At 34.3% G+C, this 21,763-nt stretch overlaps 1 protein-coding gene across 3 annotated transcripts in view; it reads right to left on the reverse strand.

The window, feature by feature from the left end:
* Positions 1-21,763, reverse strand: part of TAOK3 (TAO kinase 3) — a 144,424-nt gene that overhangs the window by 71,721 nt on the left and 50,940 nt on the right. For all 3 annotated transcript variants that reach the window (XM_031442819.2, XM_064481177.1, XM_031442820.2), the window contains exons 2-3: positions 6,249-6,349; positions 2,597-2,808 (exon numbers count right to left, since the gene is read on the reverse strand). In XM_031442819.2, coding sequence (XP_031298679.1) covers positions 2,597-2,716 — 120 coding nt within the window. In that variant the 5' untranslated portion in view covers positions 2,717-2,808; positions 6,249-6,349. The remainder of the gene's footprint in view (positions 1-2,596; positions 2,809-6,248; positions 6,350-21,763) is intronic.

Consider the following 21,763-nt stretch of genomic DNA (forward strand, 5'->3'; position numbering starts at 1 on the left):
TTTCCACTCCCCACCAACCCCCAAGCTCACTGTGCTGTGAATCAAAGACTGGAGAGAGACCAGAATGGATGCACAGAGATCGGTTTGGAGGTTACTGCAGTTGTCCAAGTAAGAGACGAGATGGTAGTGTTCCTGGTTATAATTACAAGTGAAAAGGAGAAGAATCTATTAACAGAGAGGAGAAATATGTAAATATTTCTGTGGCTGTGAGAAAGATCCATTTTTAAGGTGACCATTTTAGATAAAAGGATAAAGCTTTTTGTAAGTTTTATAGTAAAGAATGAGTTAATTCTCCTTTAATCTGTTTCTTAGTGCCTTATGGGTTTATATGGGCCTTACATATAGTTAATGATCACATTTCAGTATCAAAGCCACTCAGGTATCTTTATGATTCCTGGAGTCTATCATAATCAACAAATAGCATTATATTGACATCATGCTACTCAGAATGGCTTGAAATTTAAAACGTATGAATTGCTTATTTCTGGAATTTTCCATTTAATATTTTTGGACCGAGGTTGACCGCAAATAACTGAAACCATGGAAACGAAACTGTAGATAAGGGGGAACTACTGTACCCCTGCTAAACAGTCAGATCTTAGCACAAAAGGCAAATAAAGGACCAGATCTTCTACAGCCTACTACAACATAGGTTTCACTTTGCCCCTCATACAAATGGCTTGTTAGTAAGTTTTGAAGCATACTTGGTTTATTGCATTTATTCTAAAAGAGAAATTTGAGAGGGATCTGGTTGCTTTTTTAAAACAGAAGAGCCACACAGAGTTTGGAACTACCCTCTGACTCTGGCCAAGAGAGTCTGAAAAGAAAAATTAGTTACAAAGTAATAGAAGAAAGTTAAGAAAAGATGACTGAAGAAAGTATCTCCAAGCAAAACAAACAGGTCACAAGCAAATATATACAGAATGTTTCCATGTTTAAAAAGTTCAAACCAGGCAAAACCAAATTATATTATTAGGGGTGCAGAAGTAAGTGGGTTACGTATAAAGAAAAACAAGAAAATCATTATCGTAAAATTTAGGATAGTTGATTCTCTTAACAAAAAAGGGACTTCTTGGAGGGCTGGCAATATTCTATTTCTTGGCCTGGCTGGTGGTCATAAAGGGATATGCCTTTTAATTATTTTTTAAACCATATGTTGAAATACATAACTGTGTATGTATTATGCACACTTATGTATGTATGATATATTTATAATTTAAAAATCCTTTTAAAAAAATGTTTTTGACAGAATGAGAAAGACAGGACATTGGGCCTTAAATACTACTCTAAGCCCAAAGACAAAAGTGTATTGAATAAAAAATAAGCACCCTCTTCAGTCATGCAAGGTCACTTAATGATAAAGTGTACCTGAGTGACAGCCGAGTATTAGATAGGGGTGAGGGAGGAGAAGGGGTGGTAGTGCTGAGCATAGACATGAAGGGACGAGAGAGCATTCAGAGAAGACTCATGCTGAAGACTTGATCAGAAACAAAAGGATGAGCTAAAGATGCTATTAATAAAATCTCATTTGGAAAGACAACTGAAGATAGGCCCTATTCAGATGGAAGAACATAAAGGACCACTTAAAAAAGAAAAGTCAAATACTGGTTGATTAAGAAAAACAATTATTTGACAACAGGCTTGGAGGAGAAATAGGTAATAAGTAGTACTTAAATATTACCAGCTTTAATGAACTAGTACTCTTAAGAAAGTATGTGTTAATTTGATGAAGCAAACTTCTAAGGTTATGGAAAAAAAATGTATTTTATACAATGAATGACCTATGTTAACATTTCAGTCATTTTTCATTCTTCTCTTCAGAAGATGATCACAGTCTTGGAATTCAGACTGACTCTGAAAATACTGATTTAACACGACTGTTACTAAAAGTCTATCAGTCCATCTGTCTGAGTAGCTGTTCATTTGCCCATCTACCCATCCACCCATCATTTACTGAGTGTCTACTATTCAGACATTATACTAGGTACTGGGAATATAGCAATGGACAGGTAGACATAACCCCTGTCCTTATGGAGCATATTTTTTAGCAGGAAGCACATATATAAATAAAACAAAACTCACACATAATTTTTCCATTATAACTGTGACAAATGCAACAAAGCACAAGCACAGGGTGTTATGAGACCATAAAGTCTTAATTTAGTGCTTGGGGTCTGAATAGGAATGGCTGTCTCGTGGATGTAACACTTAAGCCGGTATCCGTAGGATAAATAAGAGTCAGACAGGAATGGGGATATGATGTGCAGTTCTCTAGGAAGGAAGAACAGCATATTTAAAGATCCTGAGGCAGGAAAGAATTTGGTACACAGGGGAAATGTATAGGGTTCAAATCCAAGCTTCTGACTTTTTCACACGACCTCAATGACAGAGTCATTTGATATGGATACCACTGACTTGAATAATGCCTAGCATTCAAGGATGGGCTTTTCAGCAATGACTATTTGTCTCTACTGCAGACATTATTTAATTTGTAGAATAAACATTAAAAACTAAGGGCATTTTACAAGTAATAATTAGAATGTGTGAAATTCAAACTTTCTCAATTTGATCTAAACAATTCTTTTTAATTACTTACAAAATAAACTGCTCCAAAACTTCCATGTCCAATTTCATGCAAACCAATAAAAAGTTCTTCAGGATCATCTTTGTAGAACAGATCAGCAATCTCTGGGTCCCTCGGCACCCCCTTCCGCATGATGACCAGTATGTGCAAGTGTTTTGCTTTTGATACCCCAGTCAGCTTTCTCTCTCATTGACAGATATTTTTGGAGAATCAAAGTTCAGTACCTGTAGAAAACCACACTTTTACATTAATTTATTACACATTTTATTACGAATTCATATTAAAAAGCATCTTGAGCTTATAAATTCATAATAAAAAGACAAGTAATTCCGCCCCCCCAAAAATGAGTAAAGACTCTGAATTGACATTTCTCCAAAGATACACAAGCAGCTATTAGCACATGAAAGAACGCTCCACACCATTAGTCATTAGACAAATAAAAATCAAAACCACATGAGATACCATTTTCATACCCACTAGAATGGCTATTACCAAAAAGTCAGATAATAAGTATTGGTAAGGATGTGAGGAAATTGGCACCCTCCAGCACTGCTGGTGGGAAAGTAAAATGGTACAGCCACACTGGGAAACAGATCGGCAGTTCATCAAAAACTTAAAACACATGTTACCATTTGACCCAGAAATTCCCAATCCTTGGTATGTACCTATGAGAAATAAAAACATGTATCCCCATAAAACTTTGTGTATGGATATTAATAGCAGCATTACTCATTATAGCCAGAAGGTGGAAACAACCCAACTGTTCATTTGGTGAATGAATAAACAAAACTGATATATCCATACAACAAATGGTGCCAGAACAATTGCATATGTCTAGCTTTGATTTATAGTGACACCACATACAAAAAAAATAAAATAAAATTAACTCCAAATAGATTATAGAACTAAATGTAAAACATACAACTAAAAAAAGCATGAAGAAAACATACGAGAAAATCTTTGTGACCTTGGGTTAGGGAAGGATTTCTTAGATAGAAAAACAAAAGCATAATCCATAAAATTAAAAAATGATTAAAATTATACTTCATTGAGATTAAAAATGCATTCTTTTTGAAAGACCCTGTTAAGCCACAGGCTGGGAGAAAATCTTTGCAAAACATATATCTCATAATGGATTTGTGTCCAGAAAAATATAAAGAATTCTCAAAACTCAGAAGAGCATGAACAACCCAATTTTAAAAATAAGAAAAAGATTAGAACACACATTTTGCTAAGAAAGATAAAAAGGGGGGGGGAAGATGCTTAATATCACTATTCATTAGGGAGATAAAAAATTAAGACCCCAATGAGATACTACTACAAACCTATCAGAATGGCAACATTAAAAAGACAGACCATACCAGGTGTTGGCAAGGATCTGAAGTAACCAGATCTCTCAGACACTGCTGGTGGGAATATAAAAATGGCACAAACACTTCGGAAAACAGTTTGGCAGTTTCTAAAAACATACACCTATCATATGACATAGCCATCCCACTCCTAGGTATTTAACCAAGAAAAATAAAAGCAAATGTCCATATAAAGCCCTGTGCACAAAATGTTAATAGCAGCTTTATTTTTAATAGTCAAAACTGGAAACAACCCAAATATCCATCAACAGATGAACAGATAAAAATCTGTGGTACACCTAGACAATGGAATGCAACTCAGCAATAAAAGGAACTATCGATACATGCTACGACATGATTGAATCTCAAAATAATTATGCTGAGTGCAAGAAGCTAGACCAAAAGAAGAGCACACACTTTATGATTTCATTTATATGAAACTCTGGAAAATGCAAACTAACCTAGAGTGACAGCACATCAGTAGTTGCCTGGGGATAAAGCTGGGGTGAGAAGAGGTGTGAGAGGTTTTGAAAAAGGGTAGGAAGCAGCTTTGGGAAGTGATGGAAATGCTTATTATCTTCATCATGATGATGGAGACATATATAAAATACATTTGTTAAAACATATTATGTTATTCAATATGTTCAGATTATTGTTTGTCTAGGGGTAACCAGGAATAATAAGGTTGCTTTAAAAAGTTGCAACAAGCAAAACTGAAAGGCAAGTAAAGTGGGGGTGGTTCTTGCAGGATGTGCCAGTTAAGTTATTCTTTTTTTTAAACACCTTTATAGTGGTTTAATTCCTGCACTGTAAACTACACATATTTCAGATGTACAATTTGATGAATTTTGGTAGATATATACACCTATGAAACCAACACCACAATCAAGATAGCTAATATTTCCATCACTTCCCAAGAGGTGCAAATTTTGAACTCCTGATTTATCCTTTCCCACCCCCTTTATTTATCCTCTGGTAACCATAAGTTTGTTCTCTATGTTTTTGAGTCTGTTTCTGTTTCGTAGATGAGTTCATTTGTGTCCTTTTTCATATGGTATTTTTCTTCCTCTTTCTGACTTGCTTCACTTAGAATGACAATCTCCAGATCCATCCATGTTGCTGCAAATGGCATTATTATTATTTTATTATGGCTGACTAGTATTCCATTGTGTGTATATGTATGTGTGTGTTTATATATATATATATATATATATATATATATATACATAGACCACAACTTCATCCAGTCACCTGTTGATGGACATTTAGATTGTTTCCATGTCCTGACTATTGTAAATAGGGCTGTTGTGAACATTGGGGTGCATGTGTCTTTTCGAATTGTATTATTCTCTGGACACGTGCCCAGCAGTAGGAATTGCTGAAGCTGATCTTAATATCAGAGAGGTGAACACATACATACACATACACCCACCCCCACACTCAAAGGACCCAAATAGGAAATTTAAAAAGGAAATTTCAATATTATTAATGATATAAAACGTATAATTTCAGTAGTAATCAAAGAAATAAAAACTAAAATAATAGGACACATCATTTCATCCACCAAATTGACAAAATAATAGAGAAAAGACACTTTTTTTTGGATGAGGTCATAAGGAAACTGTCATTTTTATACATTCCTGGAAGAAGAGAATGGGTTCATTCTTTGACCAAGTAATATTCTACAAGGAAGTTTATACAGGCAGTTTCTTTTTTGTTTTGTTTTGTTTTTTGTTTTGTTTTGATTTGTTTTAGTAAAAAAGGCAGGGTGTAAGAGCATAGAAGGGATGGGACAGTGAAGAAGGGAAATACGGTTTCTTTCACCTGCAAGTTTGGATTTCTTTGCAGGTTTGTGTTTTATCTGAAGTAGGTGTTGGGATTTCAGATTATTTTTTATTTCCTTCTTTTTGTTTATCTGTATTTTCTAAACTTTCTGCAAAGCCTACTACTTCTGTAATTAGAGGAAAAGCGATATGAAAAATATAGTTATTTCAAAGTCTACACTACAAATAAAGCACTACAATAAAAAATGGCAATATTTATTTCCAGAAAATAATTTGATAATAAGAATCAAACTTTAGCCAGGTAATTCTCCATATTGTAAGCTATAACTGAGAATAATGAAAATCTATAAGGAAATAACTTGAAAATAAAAAATTTTTATAAAAATATTTTATCCCAATTTTATTAACATTTTTTACTTTTCCTTTTAAGTTTTCTTACAAATATAATAAAAATTCATTACAGAAAAACAGAAAATACAATCTGTTCCCATTTTATAGGAGAAAACTAAGTCATGGATCTAGGGACAATACCTTTTTGTGTATGGCACAAAATATACCGTATTGCTCAGATTCATTTTAGCAGCAATCTTCCCCCTCTTTTATAACTTCAGTTTTTCGTATATATGGTGCACCTATGGGAAAAGAAGAATAAAATACGTAATTTAGGGGTACAATTCAAGAAGCAATAATTGATAATGTGGTAGTTTTAAATATTTACAAATCTAATATTATAAAGTCAGCTGTTTGTGGATGACAAATGTAAAAGGTAAAATTTTGCAACAAAGACACAGGCTACTCTTTCACAAGCAACACCAGGGAAACAAATGTGTTATTACATTTCAGAATCTATACTGAGGCTTCCACTGAACCGTTTGCGTCCAAGAAAACTCAATAGAGGCTACCGATAGACAGGACTAATCTGACAGCAGGTTGATGTCATGCTACTGATTCTGTCAGTACGGCTTATATTTTGAATTGCTTTTCCAATAGGCATGATGATTTACATTGACTCATCTATCTTCCCTTTCCTAGTTTCACTATAACCAATGTCTCACATTTTGGGGGTAGTGGTAATTCTTTATTATCTATTAAAGATGTACATGCCCAATGTAGAAAATCTGGGAAATACATACCATTATGAAAAAAAAAATTCACAGTCCTACCCAGACAAACTCCACTAACAATCTGGGATAGTTTTCTCCATGAACATATTTATTTCTTCACACACATATTTATTTTGTTATATAGCTGTGATCACACTATACATATAATTCCACAGTCAACCTCTTTGATCTAACTCTAGATTATAAGCCTTTTGCCATGTTATCAAATACTATTCATAAAGGTCATTTAATGGCTGCTCAGTGTTTATCTCATGGGAGAGCAACAATTCATTCACAATCACTTCTCCACAATTTGAAACCAAGGCTGTAATCAACTCTTCGTTGAACTATTAAAAATTACTGTGCTTTGAAGGTCTTTGTGCTTATTATTATCCATATACACTTAGGGCTTTTTTGGAATGGATTTCTAGAAGTAGAATTACTGAGTCAAAGAATATAATAATTTAAAACTTATGTATACTGAGTTAATTTCTGGATGCCTAACTAGCTTTGGAGATGAAGGCCTTATGGGGGGGAGAAAAAAGGTATTGCTCTCCATTTTCACATTTTTCCCGTTGAGAATATCCCAATCTCCTCTCATGTCTATACTTATAAATGAATCTTTTTCATTATTTTGTCATTCACTCTGATTCTATGGCTGTGGAATGCTTTAGATTAATTGGTAGCTAAAACTTGCCTGAATTCAGCATCATATTTTACCTAACCATCAACCAGTCAATAACTGCAATGCCTGCATGTCTGTCCTGCTCATCTAGTCTGACCATACCTTCAAGGAACTAAAATATTCCTTAGAATATTGTATGGACACTAGTTGCGAAATTCCTGAGAAAGTAGTTTTAAACGAGGCATTTACTAACACCATCGTGTCCTGACTAGTTTCAAATGCAGGCGGTGTGCACTCCTAGAAATAGTTTTCTCATGCTATGGACATGCATGCTTAGTATTTTTCTTCTGTCTGCTTATTCATTTTTACATAATTTTCTTGAAATGGGTACTCTTTCCATTTTCAGTTGCATTGCTTTATAAATGTTTTAAAATAAACTCACTAAGACTTCTAGGAATTACACTTCCTTGGTTTCCTAATTTTTTCCCCCTGCTAGAATACTGCACATGGTATTGAGGATGAAAACCACACTCCTGAAGTTTACTCATTACTCCTAAAAGATGTTCTCAGTTTTATTCCATTTAACCAACTCCCTTCTTTCTTTATGTTTCTTGGATTCCATGAAACTGTCATCTCCTGTTTTTCCACATATTCCTCCTATAGTTCCTCTTCTTTTCTCTATCTCCAAATTATTGTGTTCCTCCAGGTATTCGCCCAAAGCCCTTTGTGTGATGCAAGCTGCTATCCCTAATTTCTGTCCGTGTAATTTAGGTTTCAAGTAACGCTATGTCACTAGACAGTCCTGGCCTCCATTCTAAATCCCAGTCCCATACCTTCAGCTATCTATATGGCGTCCCCCTAAATAGCTCACATGCATCTCACATTAATTCTGCTCTTCCCTTTCCCTTGTCCTTAACGTTCAATTAAATCATAAACATGCTTCAAATGTTTCTTTTTATCTGTTCTTCACTTTCCTGTTCTGTTAGCATTCATTATCTCTTCCCTTTGTTTCTGCTGAAAGAAGCCTCCAGCCTATTTTTCCTGGAATTCATCTTTAAAACACTATTATCACAACCATCTTCCTGAAGCACAGTTCAGATAATATCACAGCTCTGCTCAAAGTCCTTCAATGTTTCCATACTGCCTACACTATAAAGGTTAACTTTAACTAACTTTATCAGAGCTGGCCTCAAACCATGACTCTAATCTAAATTCTTAAACTCTATAGTCAGGAAAAAAATGAATTACTATCTAGTTACATTTTCATACCTTTGTCTTTGTTTATGCTATTCCCTTTACACAGAATAGCCAAATCCCAGCTACTCTCACAGTCCAGCTAAATGTCACTTCTTCTATAAGACCAACCATTTTCTCCCTTTGTTTTTACTTTATTAAATACTTACATATTAGACCCTAACTGAGTAAGTGCTTCTTCGGAGGAGCATACATGTCTAAATCTATGTTTTGATTAATTATTATATTCTCATGGCATATTTGAAAAAAAATTTTGGGGGGATACAATTCACACACCATATGATTCACCCCTTTAAAGTGTACAATTCAATTTTTTTTTAGTATATTCACAAGTATGTGAAAGCATCACCACAGCTAATTTTATTAGCACAAAAAGAAATACTATTGCGTTTAGCTATCAATGCGCTCCCACCCCCACCAATCCCTCCATTCCTCAGCAACCACTAGTCTACTTCCTGTCTATAGGTTTCCCTATTCTGAACATTTCATTTGAATGAAATCATATGTGTTTTGTTTTTTTTTTTTGAGACTGGCTTCTTTGCCTAGTATAATGTTTTCAAGGTTCAACCACATTACAGCATGAATCAGTATTTATTTTTATTGATGAATAGTATTCCAATGTATACATGTGTCACCCTTTGTTTATCCATTTATAAGCTGATGGATATTTGGGTTGTTTCTACTTTTTGGCTATTGTGAATAATGCTGTTATAATCACTTTTGTACACATACATTTTCGTTTCTCTTTATTGTTTTCCTAGGAGTGGAACTGTTGGGCCCTGTGGCATCTTTATATAACAGATAGTCTATAAAAATCTGCTGAAATCTCCTTCCCCTTCCACCCCAATCTTAACACTAAAAAATGATCTTTAAATTCATCCTTCCCTCAAAATCTGAACAAGGATATTTTTCCTTCCAAGAGGACAGCATTTTAAGAATTAACTAAAGATGAAGTGATGTGCATGAAATTATTTCCCCCCTCTTCCTTGACCTCCTGCAACCTCAGGTATTACATTTATAGTGAGGAGTCAGAACTGTGCCAAGAATGTAGTATTTCAGGTCTTGGGCTCTTGGGCCAACTGAACAGTCCAGCTAGTGTAGAGGAGAAGATTTCATCAGAAATGTGAAGCTGAAATAATATTCTTCATGCTTTATTCTAAGGAATGGAAATCCTTCAACAAAGATAATCAAGTAAATTATTTTTCATAGACATTCTAACTTAATATATGAAAGAACACTTGATAGGAGAAATATAAATGTTTTTCATATTTTCCCTTTTCCCAGAAACTTTCTTGAAAGATGATTCACAGAAGGTCTGAGTTGCCTTTCAATGTTGTAGTCATACACTTCAACAATAAACCTGGAGCCAACTAGTTTGAAAAACCCAAAATATTTCAGCGTTAAGGAAGAGAGTAAGAATAAGAATATTTCATATTGGAAAGAATTTTAAAGATCAGACATTTCATTTTTTTTTTTTAAACTCAATCTCAGAAGGTTAAGTGTCAAATCACACCTATCAGTACTGTTATCCCAAAGTAAAATCCAGGTCTTCTATTTCCTACTCCAGAAAACTTTCTTCTGAATCAAGCTGCCTAAGTCTTGAAAATACCTGAAGGCTTCTTATTTGGCTCTATTTTGGGGGGTAATTAGAAAAGTTTAATTTGATATATGATTAGACTTCTCTGTCATTATTTCTCCAAAGGATTTCATACCATTTTAATAAATAGTGGTGGATTTCTTTCTTATGGAGACTGAAGCATCAACAAATTTGAGGATTCCTTTAAGAAGAAAATTTTTACAAAATCTCCATACAACAGTAGTTTAGTATAGGGCCTTATAAGCAGCTGGTGTAAATGAGGGGCTCTGAAATCTAACCTTCAGAGTAACTTAGCTGGTGTAAATTTCTATTATTTTCATTATCTTGCTCCCAGAAGGTACATAGAGGCAGGCAGAATCTTCATTTTATAGCAGTGAAAAAGTATAAATAGGTGATTGGACTTTTTCAAAGTCAAGACTAGTCTGATGTTTTCCCTCCCCTGTTCCTATAATACAACCTCCCATACAGTCTTAAAGAGAAACTATCTTTAAAGAAAGAAACAGAAAACTGATTTTGGATAGTTGTGCCATCGTCTGCCACTAACACTTAACTGTTATTCTGAGGTAAGAAACCATTTTTATGGTACTTTCACTTTGAAAATGAAACTAGCTGATAGGTGCTTTTTATGCCAAATGATCACATAGCCCATCGTGACCGCATCTGAGAATTGGAAACGGACCTCAGTGATCATCTAATTTCTGCTCAGCAAATAATGAAGAAGTAGCTGGGACTTATTGATTATCATAATATTGATAACCTACTGGCTACTTTTGGGCCAAATGACACTAAATTGTACGAAGAAGCCTTTTCTAGTCACCCTTTAAGACTATTTCGGTTTCTTAAAGAGTATTATTTTTTCCCTCCCTTAAAAAAAAAAGAAAAAGATGTTTAGGTTGAGAGACAAAAGGGAAAGGAACAGCTCCTCTGGATTTCTTAAGGTTAACCCTGAAAATTTCTGTTCTGTCTGATACTTTTGTATGTGGCTGGCAAAATGGCATTTACATGAATCTTAAAATTAAGACCAGTACAAAAATGGTTCTCTATGTCTACATAAAATTGGAACTATTCTAATAGATTTAATCAGTCTTGGAAGTCTTCAGTTTGCACTTAATCATATGTGTGGTATGAAAACTTTAAAAAAGTATTATACACAATAATAATTTACTCTTTAATACATGGTTTCTCAAAATTGGTTAATACTCAGCTTCCTTATAGGAAAATTCTCAAAAATCCCTAACACTTCTTAAATTATTTTTAGTTTTTCACTCCAATCATTTATTCATATATTCATTCATTCAGCAAATATTTATTAAGTGCCTAATATGTGTCCAGTACGGAACAAGGCTTTAAGGTCTTTCCTACTCTCACAGAACTTACATTCCAGTGGAGCAAGACACATAAATATTGATGTCAGGCACTAATAAGTATCATAAAGAAAAATAAAATAGAGTCAGCGGTCAGGATAAACTGCAGAACTCTTTGGTAATAAGGGAGTCATCCAGACAATCTACTGTAGTTGTTTTTTCAGAGACAACCATCAAAATGAAAATATAACATTTAAAAACCTCATGGAGAACTTTTCGACCTACTTTCATGTCTTCAAATTCCTAGGAGTCAGTGGATTTACTTGAAAACCCTCTGGAATGGAGTCATATCTTACCTAAGGTGGGTGGGTACAAAGGTGGACAGTTAAGGTCAAAGCTGTATACAGTTCAAATTATTCTTGAAAATCCCAGTAATATATGGTTTTGTTTCTATAATCATTTAAAGTAGTTCTCATGCACCAATAAACTAGTCTAAAGGAGGAAAATTCTATCTATTAAAGGAATTTTTAACATTTTTGTGACATTGATCACAGGCAGTCCATAGCCTATGGCACCTCAGAATAATGTTTTATTTTTTTGTCTACTTTTTTTTGAGGGGGAGGTATTTATTTATTTTTTGATTGAGGTACTGGGGATTGAACCCAGGACCTCACTCATGATAAGCATGCACTCTACGACTGAGCTATACCGTCTCCTCACTCAGAATGTTTTAAATGAAAAAAAATTAACCACCTGGCATTACAAAGGAAAGGAAACGAATCATTCTGAAAGTTGCCAAAATATTACAATATAAGTTTGTGATATATTAATATACGCTTCTTTATTAGTAGTAATGAGAGCTAATAGAGAGTCTAATAACTACAACAATTTCAAAAAGTAATGAACATAGTATTTTGAGATTTCTGTATCTGCAATGTGCTATAAAATATCTGGGATTTCTTTTCGTGATTGTTGACAAAATCTCAGATATTGCTAATACTTGTGTGGTTTGTTGTCAACATTTGTAAATTATAGAAAATGCTAAATTTCAGTTAGAGGTTAGTAAAAACAAAAACTGAAAGTTTTCTGACATATTCTTTAATCAGCAGAAATCTGGATATTCAAATCATTCTCTCTTCAAGACAATCAGTATAAATGAGGAATTCTGAGGAATTCCAAAGAGAACCTTCTTATCTGCAAAATTTACTCCACCCTATTTTATATTAAGCCTCTACAACCTCTCTTAATAGAAATTAATAGAATGTTGTAAGCATTAAATGAGATAATATATGCCAAGTATGCAGTAGGTACAGAGAAAAAGTTTGCTAGATGTGACTGTAATTCTTACTTGATTAACATCCATATAATATACATTGTTATTTGAAAAGCTGTGGAGAATACCTTGGCATTTCTCCCAGTGGTTCCACTGAACAGCTATCAGTCCTATGCCTTTTGGCATTGGTAGTCTCATTGGTTTACAATTGCATCTAGCCTTGTGGGAGTTACTTGAAATGCACGTCTGATGCTGTTCCACTGAATGTACTAAAGATAACAGTCAGGGTTTTTGGTTGCAAATGACAGAAACCAACTCTGGCTAACTTAGAAATTTTATTTATAGATGTGATATTGTGATTTATAATAAGAAATTTGTATTTAGTCTTCATCTGGTACAGATCTCCTAAAACCCTTAGAATTTCCTAAGTGTAAGAGCAATAAAGGTAAAAGGAGTGTCTTTTGTTATTCATGACAAACCCCTTTCAACCACACCTGAGTTTATGTTGTTATGTGACTTTTAGAAAGCCCCTAAGGATAGGGGCTGGTAGCCAGAGGAATCAAATCTAATTAGAGGGTTGGAATTTTCAGTCCAGACTCCTAACCTCTGGGGAAGAGGGAGAGGCTGGACACGGAGTCCAAGCACCAGTGACTAAAGATTTAATCAATCATGTCTACACAAGCCTCCATAAAAGCCTAAATGGATAGGGTCTGGAGAGCTTATGGATTGGTGAGCCATCCACATGTCAGGAGGGTGGCACATACGAGCTCTGTTCCCCATGGGGACAGAAACTCCTATGCCTAGGACCCCTTCCAGACCTCACCCTATGTGCCTCTTCATCTGGCTGTTTATTTGTATTCTTTATAATAAACTAGTAAACATAAGTAAATCTTTCTCTGAGTTTTGTGATAAGCTTCTTCTAGAACATTAGCAATAAAATTGAAATGAAAAGGCAAGTATCATGACTTTGGATACAAGAATAACACACTAATAACATGGCTTAAAGCCAGCAACTGATGGGCCACGTAGCCTGAAAAAGACATGGGAGTCAAAGTTAGCTCTGAGGCACTAAGATCAAGTGACAGGGAAGATAATTGTTCTATGAACTAACATAGGGAATTCAGTAAAAGGAACAAGTTTAAGAGTAGAAAGATGGTGAGCATTTTCTAGCCAAAATGACTTAAAAAATTTTTTTTATTGAGATATAGTCAGTTTACAATGTTGTGTCAATTTCTGGTGTGCAAAATGACTTTTAAGTGCTAGATGGGCATCCAGGTAGAAATATAGAGCAAGTAGAAATAAATAGAGATTAAAATTCAGGGGAAACGACAGAGCCAGAGATTCAGATCTGGAATTATTTGTATAAGGCAGGTAACAAACTCAAGAAGGAACTTTGGTAATTTAGCCAAAAAATGCAGAGAGAAGAGAAGGCTGAGAATAAAATCTCGAGGAAAAGTTGAATTCTTAGTGAATGCTAAGTAAGTGTTAGTATAATATTATATTTCTATAATTAGGCATTCATTTTATATATAATCAAAAGGTTAAAATGATTTGCCTGAGTCTAACAAATTGAGATGAATAGTCAAAAGAATAATATCAGAAATAAAATTTAGTTTTTTAAATATAAACTGGCTTTTGCTTCAAGTCAATTATAAATATATAAAGTTCCCTGTCTTCCTGCCATTGGAAATGCATTTTAAGAGAAGAAAGTATGTGCAGTACAGCAATAAAATGAACCAACTGACTTTAAATTGTTAAGTTAATCTATGCCTTTTATATATATTTTATATTCTCTTTATAATCAGAACTTTAGATTTGGAATGGATCTAAGACTGGCTCAAGTTGTTTCTAAATAGTTTAAGTAACAATGACTTGGTACTCATGCCATTATACAATATAGCCTGGATTGAATTCCTGCTCAAAGAAATTTGCCAGCTGGGTAAGCAAGCATTATCATAATATAATGCAAAGAACTCTAAATGGAAGATAGAAGTCTTAGGTCCTAATCCCATATTGGTCCTTAAATGGTTCTGTAGCACTGATCAAGTTATTTAACTTTTCAAAGCCTCAGTTTCCTGGTATTGGGGCTAGTTGAGACAATCTCTAAGTTCTACTCAACTCTGAAAGTCTATGACTTTGGCGTGTTGCTTGGTTTTAAAATCATTTATTCAAATTCACGCACACACAAAAATGCTGAGTTCAATATAACTTAAATTCCCAGCAATCTTCACTGTAATTGTTTCAAAGTCAAAAAAGAAAGAAAGAAAGAAAAAGAAAGAAAGAAAGACCCAAGATATAAACAGTTTTAGCCTCTGCAAATTTTACCTGCCATTGATCACCAAATACATGAAGTCACTGTGAGAGTCCTGTATTTATAACTTTTGACTCCCAGCTACAGGATTACAATGCCAGGAGCTGGAGACAAAAGAACATGCAGAAATAAGAGCTTTGAAAATAAACCTTCTTACAGCTAATGAAGGATTATCTGGCATGCAATTTTTCTAAAATGCCACAGCTATTAGCAAGTTCTTTGTTTGGGACTATTTCTTGCCTGTTACCACTTTGTTGCCCTGAAAACAATCAGATTTAGGAACCCCAAAATGTCAAAATTAAATTGTGTATACTTAAGTTTATATTTACTTCTTTGAAAAGAAGCCTACTTGATCTCTGCTATTAACTGAATTGTGTCCCTCCCAAATTCATATTTTGAAACTGTAATATCTCATGTGACTATATTTGAAGACAGGACCTGTGGGAGGTAATTAAGGTTAAATGAAGTTTGAGGATGGGGAACTAATGCAATAGAATTGGTGGCCTTATAAGAAGAGGAAGAGAAAAAGATCTCTCTCTCCCCAACACACACACCTCACACACAAAAGGAGGAAAGGCCATGTGAGCACAACTCCATAAGGTGAACAGGAAGAGAAACCTCACCAGAAACTTGAGTGATTGGCACCTTGATCTTGGACTTTCCAGACTCTAGAACTGTGAGAAAATAAATTTCTGTTGTTTAAGCCACCCAGTTTGTGGCATTCTGTTATAGCAGCCTAAGCAGACTAAGATAGCCTCCTTAATTAATTTTTGGACAAAGATTTGGACAATTTTTCAAATGGTTTACTAAATTAATTGTCAAAATGCATTCATTTTCAGGTACCTAGAAAAACTCATCCTTTGATAATCCTTTTCCTTTCAAAAATACATCTTGATAATTCAAAGAATTGGGTAGAAATTTTATTTTTTTGGACTACAAGAAAAAGTTTACAATCATTCCATAGTCTCTGCCCAATAACTTTAAAAAATGAATATGGTAATTAAAGTACACATACTTGACTAAGTATAAAATTTTGACCTAAAATCTGTTTCCAAAGACTCTTTGCATTTATTTGATCTTTGAACAATATAGCCTCTGAATATGAACCTCAAAAATATAAATTCCACAAGATATAAATGATTACAAGTACTTTCTTGTCCAGGTATTTAAAGCAGTTTCTTCATACTTGAATGATTTACTTGAAATTTAGAAACTTAATGAACCCTATCAGCTCTTTATATATCACTTGATTTAAAAAACTCTTTAAAGCTGTTTCTGAATGGAATCCTTTCCCCACACTACTGCCAGCATTATCAACCTGAAAGTAAAATCTGACCATGCCACTCTCCAGTTTAAAACCCTTTAATTCCATCACGTATAGGATATGAAACCCAAACTCCTTGTAGATAGACGGCAAATAAAATCCTCTATGATCTGCTCCTTGCCTGCTCTTGAACCCTGTCCTTAGTAACTCCAGCACCTCACATGGGACGCCCAGCTATCTCAAACTACTTCCCTGGGATACCAAGACGCATCTGTTCGCAACCTCTTTCTTTTTCTTCCTAGATAATTAGAATTTGTTCAAGAATCTGCTTAGATAGTACCTCCTCAGAGAAACTTTCCTGACTCTCCCCCAAGCTGGGGTGGGTTTTTTCCTTTATGTCCCACAAAACATAATGCTATAAACATTTCTTACATACTTGGTATAAACACAGATTTAAGTTGTCTTAGGTAAATGTCTGCCCATTAGGATCATACACTGCTAGAGGAAAGGGGTCATATTTCTATCTTCAGTTCCTAACATGCTGGTTGGTATACTGCATGTGGCCAAAGTATGCTGTTGAATTATACTAATTCACATACCCAATATACTAAGGCATTTATGATATTACGGAGTATTACGGCATATATTTTTGCTTAACAAACGGTAACCATCACTCCTTCATGTGTTTGAACTACTATTTCTATAGGTTGTTTTACTTAAAAATGACTTGGCCTTTACTTGGAAATTTACTGTTTTAATGAACTACCTGGTACTCAAACGTCAATAATTTCAGAATTATCGGCACTCTCAATTTACTTGTATAAGAACCTATTTTTAATGAGTGTCTTAAAGAAATGGCATTTAATATCATCCAATTTAAACACCTAGAAAGCCCCCTGGAGTCCAAGTCCACATATATTAATTTTTAAAAAGTGAATAAAATCTATATTACATATTAAACAAAGATTTAACTTCATTAAACAATAGTTTTTCCACTTGGACAGTCATAATACATGGTATCTTTACGTTAAGGAGTTTAGAATCCACTACTTAGGTCTTCCTTCAGTCAGCAAGTCCAAAATACCACTTATATTGGTTTATAGGACATCTTCAGTCTTTTATTCAGGTACTTAAAAAAATATACATTCATTATTGCTTTTGATAAATAGACTAATCTTAGAACAAATATAATAGAAAGGGAAAATCAACAAGAATTTATTTTAGATTATTATAGACACTAAAAATAGAAGAGTTACTTTCATTAGTAGGGCCTGGTTTAATTTAATTAACATCATCAAAATTGTACTAACATTTATCTGATGTTCACTATGTGCCTGGCACTGTACATCACCTCATTTAAACCTTAACACAATACTATGAAAGAGTTACTATTATTGATCTCATTTTACAGATAAAAATCTAAGACCTAACTTCCCAGAGCCAGTGTATGGTAGAGCTGGGATTCAAATCTACAGTATCCAACATCAAGCCCACTCTCTTAACCACTATGGTACAGTTTTCAGTTAAATCACTGTACAAAAAGATTTCAGAAATTAATGACTTCACAAATTATAAAGGATTCCATCTAGCCTACAATATTCCTGAATACTAACTACTTAACCATTTGATTTGCTTCACCCAAGGCCAAACCAGAAGATCAAGCCCCTCTGTCTAAAACTTTCTTTTCACTCTGTGCTTTAAAAAAAAGGCAATGTCGTCGCTGAGACTTTCTGTTCAGTGAAAAGTGTGTGCCAATTCAAGACAAGGGAAGCCTAAGTATTCCAAAATCTTCTGTGCAGGAGGTAATCCTGTCCTGGGACTTTCAGCCATGTCTTTATACCCTAGAAAGTTGGTACTTAGAACTTGAAACTCTTGCCAAATCTCTTATGTTGAAAGAATAGCTCAGCATTCTTAGTCACTTTTAACTTCGCTTTGCCACTGACAGAGAGGGCAAGCATCCATATATGCTGACAGAATACATGTTAGAGCAGTTTACTCCTGCTGAAAGTTGCCTTACACTGTTTGGGCAATTCTCTCTCACAGGAATGACTGTTTTCAAAAGTATATGAATCCATACCTATTCCAGCTAATACACAAGTAACCAGGGTATCAGTATTAAAATGCTTTAAAAAAGTAAACGTCTTTATGCTGTACACCAGAAATTGACACAACATTGTAAACTGACTATACTTCAATTTAAAAAGTGGAAAAAAAAGAAAACTAACCATATTTTCTTTTGTGTAACTTTCAATACTATATGTTTTCTTCCTTTTTCAAATACAAACTTCTTAAAGGCAAGAATGGTCTTTTGGCTTTATTTCCCTGGCACAAGGGTCTTGACTGAAACAGGTTCTCTATAAATTTTCTTTGAATTTATTTCAACAATGCAGATGGAAAACTCTATGGTATAAACAAGTTGCCAATATGGTGAATAAATCTGTCTGTCCTTCTAGTTTTTAGTCTAGCTTGTCAATTTTTAAGAAAATCTTGGCCCACTTTTGATAAACATAAAAATTTCATGTTCTCTTCTTAAATGATTTAAAATTTCAAAAAACTTTACCTGCACCCATTCTGAGTAACACATTGCACCTCCAGCATTAGGAATCACTCTTTTAGCATTAAAAATGGGAGTAATGTATATAATATGATTAGAGTAGGCAGCAGCTAATACATAATCTTCATGTTACAAATGACTCAGATCCCGTAGAATGCCCTGGTATGGCACACTGGCAAATGACCAGATAATATATGTGTGCATGTGAGACTGGGTGTGTGTTAGATATTGCAGGAGAACAGGGAAGAGAGAAAATGATAAAAACAAAACACAGCAAAAGCTTACAAGCTGGTGAATCTAGGTAAAAGGTATATGGGTCTTTTCTAATTTATAACCTCTGCGTGTTTGAGGAAAAAAAAAAAGGAATGGGATGAGGGAGACTGGCAATCACCTCTTTTTAATTAAACAGCAGTTTAATTTTAACTTTGACAATAGGCCAGCCTTTTAACCTCTGTACCTCAGTTTATTTTCCTTAGAATGGGTGACATTTTAACTATCTTCATGGTTAAGGTATGTGAGATTTAATTATTACACATGCATTCTAAAATTTTTAAAAATGCCGAAGTGTTTATTACACTTACAATTTAAAGAGAATGAATATTTCAAACTCCAGTTAGCTTACCACATCTAGCTATTGAGTAGCTATAATAAACTTAATGTAGATAAAACTGAGTCATTATATATGAATATGGATTTTAAATAACTGTGATAAAGGAAGTAAAACTGACTAACAAATAAAGCCACTGATCTGTTTAGCTAGCATGACACTGTTTTAGAAAACAGACAACCACCTATTTGATAGACTGCCTTTAGGTAGATCAGGCACTGTTTCCTGTGCCACAGTTTCTATGGTCTTTGACTCCAAAGCTTTACAAGTTTACCTCATCTCTCTAGTCCTGTGTTTGCTAGCCCTGGAAAGATTTTCTCTTTATTAAGTAATTTTCATTAATAAAAAATTTTTTAAATGATTGATACTGGCTTCAGTCATAGCAGAAGCAAACAAGGCAAAAAGCTGCCCTAAGAACTAGAATGGAAGGTGAAGGGCTTAAAGCATATGTTTTAAAAACCTCAGATACCAGTCACTGGTTAAATAAAGTGATGTTACCCTATGACAACTATTAGTCAAATGTCATGATGTTAAACTCCATGTGATCTGGCCCTTTCTTAACTCCTTGACTGCATTCCCCATCATTCTCTGCTCCTTTTTGCCACACTTCAGCCACACTGGCTTCTTTTCATATCTCAGAGCTTCACAAGGTTGGTTTTTTCTTGACTTCAAGATCTCTGCTCAGATGTTACCAATTCAGAGAGACCCTCCCAGGCCACATGTATCTAAAGTACTTTTTCTCTCTCTCAGTGATTATCATCACGGTTCTGTCTACATCATCGCATTTGAACTTATCTGAAATTATTTTAACATATGTTTGTTTAAGTTTTTATTATTTCTCTCCTGTCTGTCCTATTCACTGCTGTTTTTTCTCTAACATAACAGGCATTGGACAAATAATCGTTAAAAGAATAAAAGGAGATATCCAAATTATGTTCTTATACTGGAATCAATCACATGGTAAAAAAGTGATCTGCAAAATCCTACTAAGAATCCAAACAAACAAAAAAAACCCTCTCTTCCAAAGGGGAGGAGGGTATAGCTCAGTGGTAGAGTGTGTGCTTAGCATGCACATGGTATTAGGTTCAATCTCCAGGACCTCCATTAAAATAAACAAATAATACATAAACCTAATTACCCCCCCAAAAGAAAAAAAAAAGAGAATACAAAAGAACTAGTGTCTATTCAGATGAAGCACACTGTTTAAATTATATAAAAAAGTAACACTATTCAAAAATGTGGATAACACAGTTGCTAATGTCAGATTATACACCTCAATATAAGGTACTTTTCAATCTTAATCCAAACTACTGTATTTCTCAGAAACAGAGAGCCAATCCATATTTCAACCCTTCCTTACAAAGTCTCTCAAATTCCAAGGCACTCTCACAATTTCTTTTGGACAATAAATTATTGATTGGGAAAAACATACTAGTTCGAAACAACCCAATATATGCTGCCTTTAGTTGTTCACAGATCACTAATAATATAAGGGAAGTTTATCAACAATTCTTGAGGGTGTCACCTTCAAACTGTAAGCACTAGATCAGTAGTTCTCAAACTGTGACGTACATCTGTTACCTCAGTATCTTGCTAAAATGCAGATTCCGAATGTCAGTAGATCAGGGGCCAGAGCTTCTAAAAAACTCCCAGGCTACTGCTGCTGGTTTATGGACAACACTTTGAATTGCAAGGCACCAGATTAAACTGTAAACAAGGCTCTTCTGTCGCTATATTTTTATAATTTAAAAATGTGTACTTACATTCATAGGAAAGGAAAAGAACATGCTAGGCAGCTGAAAGCTGTAAAGGAGATAGGAGCTTTTCATAAAGCTTTTACTATTCATTTACCCTTGTCCCCCCATAAATTCAAGTCCATGTTTATAAAACCAGATCTTTTTTCAAGGCAATGCCTTTAACCAGAATCAACTATTTAAATTTAATTAAATAAAAAAAGGAAAAACATTTATTTAAAACTCTATCATTCTCTACCTCCTCATGCTCAAAATAATTTCATTTTAATCAGTATATATGGAAGCCTTAAAGTTAGACAGGGAGCACTAATTTTGGTAGTAAAATCTAGGCAATTTTACCAGTCAGAAAAAAAATTTCCTGCTTTTAAATTCTTGCCATTTCTCAGGAGGTCATTAACTC

The sequence above is a fragment of the Camelus dromedarius genome, chromosome 31, assembly GCF_036321535.1.
Source record: "Camelus dromedarius isolate mCamDro1 chromosome 31, mCamDro1.pat, whole genome shotgun sequence".
Classification (NCBI taxonomy): domain Eukaryota; kingdom Metazoa; phylum Chordata; class Mammalia; order Artiodactyla; family Camelidae; genus Camelus; species Camelus dromedarius.